The sequence below is a fragment of the Pollachius pollachius genome (genome assembly GCF_949987615.1).
Source record: "Pollachius pollachius genome assembly, chromosome: 1".
Taxonomy (NCBI): domain Eukaryota; kingdom Metazoa; phylum Chordata; class Actinopteri; order Gadiformes; family Gadidae; genus Pollachius; species Pollachius pollachius.
The window spans coordinates 4,263,358-4,271,933 of NC_136934.1; the positions used below are offsets into that span (position 1 = coordinate 4,263,358).

At 49.3% G+C, this 8,576-nt stretch overlaps 1 protein-coding gene across 1 annotated transcript in view; it reads left to right on the forward strand.

Moving 5' to 3' along the window:
• Positions 1-1,233: 1,233 nt before the first annotated feature.
• The window catches only part of mn1b (meningioma 1b), a gene marked incomplete at its 3' end in the record, with an annotated part of 20,253 nt that continues 12,910 nt past the window's right edge, over positions 1,234-8,576 (forward strand). The window contains exons 1-3 of the mRNA XM_079750410.1: positions 1,234-2,032; positions 2,147-5,430; positions 5,587-5,782. Coding sequence (XP_079606536.1) covers positions 2,215-5,430; positions 5,587-5,782 — 3,412 coding nt within the window. The 5' untranslated portion in view covers positions 1,234-2,032; positions 2,147-2,214. The remainder of the gene's footprint in view (positions 2,033-2,146; positions 5,431-5,586; positions 5,783-8,576) is intronic.

An 8,576-nucleotide genomic window follows, 5' to 3' on the forward strand; every position in this document is an offset into this window, starting at 1 on the left:
TTATTTTCAATATTTCCATACGTGAATGTTTCTTATTGCATGAACATTGCTACTGGACTATAATGAAAGGTTGGGCGTATTAAACTGTTATTAATGATCTGTTAGTTTCACATGGCCATTGGTCATGGTAAATATAAACAGGAAATATGCCATTATTGTCTCTACTGGAATATTTGGAGCCATAACATTCCCTCTCAGATGTGATAATACTTAGAGAATTGATTGATTTTATTGATCGATAGATTATTTGCACTGTGGCCCAATACGATCAACATAAATCAGTCAGTTCAGATAGTCTTTTAAGGAGGACTTTCTCCTGAGGGACGCATTGGCCTAATCTACGGAAACGCTCTTATTGCAGACGCCTGCACACCTCCGTGTCCATAAGCACCCGAACAGCACAAAGATCACCATGAGTACGCAAATACACAATTAACACTGTTGTGCAATGTTTGCTGCACAATACGATGCACATAACATCGATACGATGCAATTAGGATGTTTATTTAAGTCTCATGCGTTCATAAGTGTGTGAGGGCGACCGCTTTTCATCACAATACACAGCGTTGTGTTGTACATTTACATGATTGATTGGATACAAAAGGAGCCTATCAAAAAAATGCTGCCTGAATTCCCCCTAAAAATAACAACGCCTTGTGTAACAATAATTTCTATTTGTCACACGAAAACATCGCCTACCAACGTGCTCCCTCCCAGCTCAACGGTAACTTATAATTTAATGGTCGTACAATTAATCAGCAGTGTTTATTAATTGCTGTAATAAATGGCAACATAATTATTTATACAATTCAGCCTACTTACCCGTCTCGTAGGCCAGGCCTATTTGATTAACACTCAGAATAGTTATTGTTGGGTCATTAGGGAAAAACTATTATGTAGCCTGTAGTAAGCCAACCGTTTCTAAGTGGTAATGTGTTGGCCTATTTACTGTATGAATTGTTGGCATTTGTAAAATCGCCCCAAATTAATAGCTTTCATGAATATGTCAATACTCGAGATTGACATTTGGAAACGCCGTTTTGCACAGCTCCTGAAGTCAACTCCGCGGACCACCTTAACAAATCCTCCCGCCCCCAAAGCTTTTCTCCTGCGTTGTGATTGGTGGATATCCCATGGATGGAAGTGGTTGCAGAAATGCAAAACTTGTTGCTGGCTCCCTGGACGCGTTGATCTCACACAGCGCAAAGCGCCAGGCCAGAGTGTGTTCTGTCTGTGAATCGTTCCCAGCTGGATTAGACCACACCAGACCTGGGAGTTGGGGGACGCACGCAACAAAACACAGAGACACTGTAAAGGAGAGTCTGCATGGTAGTGGGAGCGCTTATTGCGCTGACGCGAAGGGCCAGGAGCCGGTGAAGGATGCTGTTCTGGAGCCGCTCTGGGGTGGCAGAGCGCGGGTAGTTATATGCCCATTGCTCGGGACTGAGTGCGCGTAAGAGCCGACCCCTCCGGTTCCTCCGGTGCTTTTGGATTGCCGTTGTTTTGGACATTCTATCGCATTGGACTTTGCGTAAATTACTGCTTAATCGTGGTTGGGAGTTTAATGACCACTTATAGGCATTTAAAACACAATTCCACCGCCGTTTAAAGCGATTTTTGTTGCAAAGCTCCAAGTGGACTTTTTCCGTCTCCAACATGGAACTCTCTGAAAACTGGACATATTGGGACGTTTGACATCGAAAAGCAGTCGTAAAGAGACAAATAAAATTGTTTTTTTTTTCCAAATTTCGTCTTTTTCTAAACCCTCTGTTTGGCAAGTTGAAAAGAGATTTGTGTCGTTTTTGTCATGAAGAATTGCGCACAGATAACTCTGGAATACGACAAGTCTCGAGACTGATAAAGAAGATTGTGCTCGTTTTCCTAATATACTGACATAATAAAAAACAAAAAGGGACAGATACGCACAAGAAAACTGACATTTTACGCGCGCCCTTGGACACTGAATTTTTCTTCGGAGTGGCGTCGGAGAAGTTGGAAAAACAATTTAATAAGAACAATGAGAATTGATTTGGTGAGTCCATATATTTAAAATAATAATAATTTGTTTTGCATCTGCTGGCACAACAATTTTTCATATTTGTATAAATAATATAGTTGTCCCTTCTATTTTTGTTTTTGGACACAGACGGATAAACAGACCGTGTGCCTATGCCTGGCGAGGTAGCTGTCATGTTGGATTGATAATAGGGGAGTATGTTTGGGCTGGAACAGTTCGGATCCAAGATTAATAGCAGAAACCCTGGCCTGTCAGAGAGAAACATAAACCAACCAAGACTGAACATGGGTTCACATTATAAAAGCCCCAGTTTTCACACTGGTGGCCCTCCCGGGTCGGTGGAAGCTGGCATGGGCCCTTTAAATGAGCCGCCGATGCTCGGGCTCAACATGACCATGAACGGAGAGCAGTACGGAGGCTTTCACTCACGGGGACACGCTGACATGCATGCGGGCAGTGGACTTCAGCAGCAGCAAGGACCCATGCATGGATTTTTTAACAACCAACAGCATCAAGGACATCCACACGGCCACCAACCGCACCCCCACCAACACCATCCTCATTTTAGTGGGAATTTCGGGGGCCCAGAGTCAGGGTCATCCTGTCTGCATGGTGGCAGGCTAATGGGCTACAACAACAATGGTATGGGACCACAGCAGGGCTTTGGAGAGGGGTTTGATCCCCTCGCCGAGGGCCAGGCAGGCGACGGCTTCCCGCCGCAGCAGCAGAGGTCCAACAACATGCCCGACTTCCAACACCACGGCCCTCCAAGTGGGAACCACGCCGTACCGGCCCCCTGTTTACCCCTGGACCAGTCCCCCAACAGGGCTGCCTCCTTCCACGGCCTGCCCTCCTCCTCATCCTCCTCCTCCGAGTCCCACAGCCTGGAGCCGCGACGAATGCCCAACCAGAACGCCGTGGAGGGTCTCGAGTACAACTTCCCCAACGAGCCGCCGTCCGGACATTTCGATGTCCCCGTCTTCTCCCCGTCCGATTCCGAGTCCCACTTTGGGCCCGGGCGGCCGGTGGTGGGCGGAAACTTCCCCGGGAACCCTGGAATGCCCCGGACCCCGGGTATGCAGGGGGGCATCTCCAAGGGCCACCAGCCCCCTGCTCTGCCCCAGCAGCCTCAGCCGCCGCCACAGCACGGAGTGTTCTTCGAGCGCTTCGGAAACGGACGGAAGGTTCCGGTGGGAATGGAGCCTGGCGTTAATGCCAGACATCCCCTACTGCAGCAGCAGCAGCAGCAGCAGCAACAACAACAACAACAACAACAACAACAACAGGCGGGCTTGATTGCCAGACAGAACTCATGCCCTCCTGGACTCCCCCGGCCCCCCCACCCGGAGCCCGGCTCCTCGAACCCCAACATTCTGGACGGCGGGGTCATGATGCCCGGCCAACACAACCAGTTTGAATATCCGATTCACAGACTGGAAAATAGGGGCCTGCATCCCTACGGGGACCCCATGTTTAATATGCAACAGCCTGCCCCCCCGCCTCCCTCCCAGCAGCCCTCCAATCAGAGGCTGCAACACTTTGACTCTCCTTATATAAACATGGCCAAGAGGCCCAGGTTTGAGTTCCCCAACGCACACGGTGGTGGTGAAGGGTGGGGCGGCGGTATAGAGAACCACCTCTCCCCCTCGGCCTACCCGGGTCTACCTGGGGAGTTCACCCCCCCTGTGAGCGAAGGGTTCCCCCCGGGGCCTCTGCAGCACGCCGGGCCCGACCAGCAGTCCCTGCAGCAGCGGCAGAACGCGGCCATGATGATCAAGCAGATGGCCTCTCGGAACCAGCAGCAGAGGATGAGGCAGCCCAGCCTGCAGCAGCTGGGTCACCACGGCGAGGTTCCGCCGGGCCCCATGGTCCACGGCGGCCCCGTGGGCAGCATGCCCCAGCCCAACTTCGACAGGGAGAACGGTGGCAGGATGCCCAACTTCGACGGGCAGAACCCTCACGTTTCCCAGGAGAACGCCTGGTTCTCAGGGTCCCACCAGCCGGGGGAGATGATGTCCCGGCGCATGGGCGGAGCCAACAACGAGCCCGGCGGCCACGACATCGGGCTGCAGCAGAACGGGGCGGGGATGATGTTCCGGCCGGGGATGGGCATGCAGGAGCCCATGAGGCTACCCGGGGACCCTCCACTCCCCCTCCACTCCCCGGGAATGCACCCCCAGTTCGGCGGCAACATGGCCAACCTCTCGCAGATGCAGTCTCCGGGCGTGGGACACCCCAACGCACCGGAGAGGAGGCCGGGGGCCGACTTCCCGGCGCCTCCTATGGGAGCACAACCGACGTTCCCCTATGGTGGGGGCAACCGTCAGGGGGCTGCTCACAGCAATCCCCAGGGGGTGAACACCTCTCCGGGGAGCTACCCTCCCCAATCCGAGTTCCCCCCAGGCCAGCGGTCGTCAGTTAGTAAGCTGGGAGCTCTTTCCTTGGGGAATTTTAGCAAAACCAGCACTAAAGACAATGTATTCGGCCAGAGCTGCCTGGCGGCCTTATCCACGGCCTGCCAGAACATGATCGCTAGCCTAGGGGCGCCCAACCTCAACGTAACGTTCAACAAGAAGAACCAAAACGAGGGCAAGCGAAAACTGAGTCAGACGGAGCAGGACATTAATAGCAGCACGGCTAATGGGACTGGCAGTGCTGCTCCTGAATATTTTCAGAGCGGCACTTCCCAGAACAGCCAGATGCCTGGCACTGGGAATAGCAACACTAAGCCTGCAAGTCAAAGCCAGACGGTGCAGGGGGAAGCCAGTGCCCTCTCCCCAAATTACAACATGGACGCTACCCCTTGCATTGAGGGGAAAGCAGCAACAGGGAGTGGGAGAGGGAGAGGGAGGAGAAAAAGAGACAGTGGACACGTGAGCCCTGGAATTTTTTTTTCCTCTGACAATGGAAACCCTGTTGTAAGTCCAGGCCAGCAGACCCCTTCAGCTGGCGTTGGGGAGAGGGGTGGGGGCACGCCCCACGAGAAACCCCTCCAGTCCCCCTCCTGGGGCAAAGGAGGAGACCTAATGCTTGGGGACCAGGCGGACCTGATGTCTTCGCTGGACAGCGGCATACAAAGCGTCACCAAGTCCGACGGCGGCTCTCCGCGTGTGGATTTTCCCGATGACGTCAGCACCCACTACGGCAACGAAGACGAGGTGTCCTCCAGCTCAGACCCGGGGGGCGCCTCGGCCAACAAGCCCAGCCGCAGCCCCCTCATGGCCTGCTCCCCCAAGCTGCAGCAGCGAGGGGAGCACGGGCTGATGAACGGACAGAAGCCCCTGGGAATGGGTATCAACAATCACACTACCTCGACACCTGACAGCTACGGCCTGAGTGGCAGCGGCGGCGGCGGCGGTGGTGGAGGAGGGGGCAACGGGCTGAGCCACCCGGGCACACCTGGGATGGAGCAGGTACGCACCCCTTCCAGTACATCTGGTCAGGATGAGATTCATCCTCTGGAGATTCTGCAGGCCCAGATCCAACTCCAGCGCCAGCAGTTCAGCATCTCAGAGGATCAGCCTCTGGCTATGAAGAATAGTAAAAAAAATGGTGACTGTCCCTCGCAGAATGGAGACAGCGAGCTGGCGGGCTGCAGTCCGGATGCTGGGAAGAGCTCAATGGGCACTATTGACCTTGACACCCTCATGGCAGAGCAGCACGCCACCTGGTACGTGCCCAGTGACAAGGCCATGATGGACGGACCAGAGGATGACAAGGCCATGGCACTCTGGGAAAAGAAGAGCCAGAACAACAGCAAAGAAGGTAGGCAGAATGTTATTGTTTTTTGTTAACAGCAATAGAAAAATATTATTCCGCTTCTATATTCCCGCTCTTTATCTCTTCTTCTCACTCTTCCTATCTTTCTCCCTTTCTAATGTAAGATTATACAGGTGCAGGCATCAGCTAGGCAATTGGATGTTTTTTCATGATTTCTTTCAGTCTGGTCGCCGGCAAATGCTATTATAATGAGGGGAAAGGAAACTATGGCCATTGGCAAACATTCTCACCTTTTGTCCGTAATGTGCATCCATCTGTTTGGTTTGTGAGACAGACACTCCATATTTAGATGAGTGTTTGGGTTTTAAAATTGCCAATAATAATCGCAGAATTATGTTGGTTTTATCCTATTTTAAAATAGGGCTGAATTCTATATTTTGAATTTGGGAAAAGGAGGTGTCGCGAAAATACGTAGCAGTCTATGAACTCTATGCCTGGGGCTATAGGCTATGAGATGAGATGGATTGAAAAATATATATACAATAATGTAGAGCCGAAAATTTCTAACCTCACTTTGTAGTTTATGCGGGGAAGTTAAATTGGGGTTTTTCTGTTTGTGTCGATTGAATTGACGTCACGGTCATTTTTTTGCAGAGGAACTTAAAAACAAGAATGAAAAGTAAACATTTCCTGTGGTTATTTATCTCGGTTTTCACGGTGAACGGCTACATGGAGAAGATTAATAGTTTTGTAAGGATGTGCGTTTTGCTCAGCGGGACTTCCCTCGCCTTGTACGTGTTTGTTTTTGTGCTACAATAGGATAATGCAGGAGTGGTGAAAGTGGATTGGGTTCAGATTGACAGGACAGGATTCTCCAGATAAGCGCTAAAAAAAACCCTTTCCCATTCCAGTGGCCTGTTGCTTGGCTTAGAGTACAATAACCTATAATCTCACGAATAATAGATGATGATGGTATAATAATATTAGGCACACTTATATTAATGCTTATAATAATAATGCAAATAATCGTTAAATAACAATTATAACAACTGTCATAATTATTAAGTATGCATGGCCAACATTTGCAAATAAGTCACTGAGGTCGAGGAAGAGTTTGGGAGAATAAACGGTAGAAAAGGGTTTTTCAAATAAAATTATAAATTAAGGATTAGCGTAATAATTTACAATGCACGTACTGTTATTTTTGGATTTACACGGTGTTCAATCAATACGTTACAATAGTATTTTTCATTTGTGTTTTAATTTAATTATAACAATAATCAGAGGCCCTAAAAGGCTATAATAAATACTTTATAAATAATACTAATAAAATACTAATATATATATATATATATATAGACATAAAATATTAATAGTAATTAATAACGATTCATGTTATTATTATTAAGCTTGTTATTATTATGCATGTTATTAGTTGAAAACGCATTTAACACCCATCACATTGGGAACTGAACAGTCTTACGCTCTTTATTTATTTTTTGCTTGACACTGGTTGCCCTTTATTTTTAACGACAAGTGGAAGCATTGATCGCGACGGTCGACTGCCACCAAAAGAGGAGATCATTTAATCGCCTCGACCAGCGACGCTCGGTAGAAGCGCTCTTCCTCACGTGAATAGGTAGCCCCCAGCGCGTGCTCAGCGGCGTCTCTTTGTTCTGGCGGTGGGAGCGGGAGAGGGGAGGGGGGCGCGGGAGGAGCGGGGAGTCTGGAGTCAACACACATTGTTTGAGGAGACCGAGCAGTCAGCCCCTTACCCCGGCTCCGTCGCTCCCTGCAACTCATTTCATAGCGGCTCGGTCGACTTAGCTCAGGAGGTAGAGTTGTAACCGGGAGGTTGCTAGTTCGATCCCGGCTCCTCCTACAGCTGAGTGTCGCGGTATCCCTGAGCAAGGCACCTCCCCCTGACTGCTCCCGACGTGCACGGACATCGCCGTCCGTGTGTGGACGTTTGTGAGTCACTTATGATAAAGCGTATGCTAAATGTAGATGTGAATGTACCGGGGTTAACAAAAGCCTCTCCTATTTTACAAAAAAACAACAACTAGGAATTTGATCGTTGCTCTCGACTCCAGGTATCCCTTTTTTTGTCTTCTACACTCGGTGCATGCGCACTGTCGTATATTTTTTCGCGGGCTCCCATCTCTCCTTATAGTCCCCCCCCTCCCCCTCCCCGCCACTGCTCGAGCACAACGCACGCGGGGCGATCGATAGCTAGTTAGCACAAATCAGGAGGCTTGACAGCTTCTCATTTGAGTGCTTCAGACAGCGAAGATGAAAAAGGGTGGAGGTGTGGGGCTCGGGGATGGGGTGGGGAGGCTCTGAGATGAATTCCTGCTACGAGGGATGGTGCAAAATAACATGATCATTTAGCATAAGTCCAAGTCTTTTGATAGGATGAATTATAATGTAAACCCGGTGGTTAAGGTGTTATTTTTGTCATATAGGAGCAGGCTCAAATTCCTCACCACTGGAATGGGTTTATGTTTTCCAATTTGGCTTATCCCTCGGATCACTATTAATCACTGGAGAATTGTGCCAAATTAAATAGTTCAAGTTAACGGTGAAAATAAAGTAATTCCTTCTTTAAGGTGGTCTTAATTAGAATACCTCATCAATACGTCTTTTCAATGTGTTCCATTTCTTCTCGGTTTAGAGAAAAGAGATAAGCACATCAAAGCTGAGTGTTATTTTATTGTATATGTTTAAAAGACCAACGTCATGTTAACCTACTGGTGCAGTTTTCAGTCGAGTACATATGTCGAGTACACATCTATAAGTGTGTTTTTCCGCAGTCAATCCATTCGACTGCTGAGAGTGA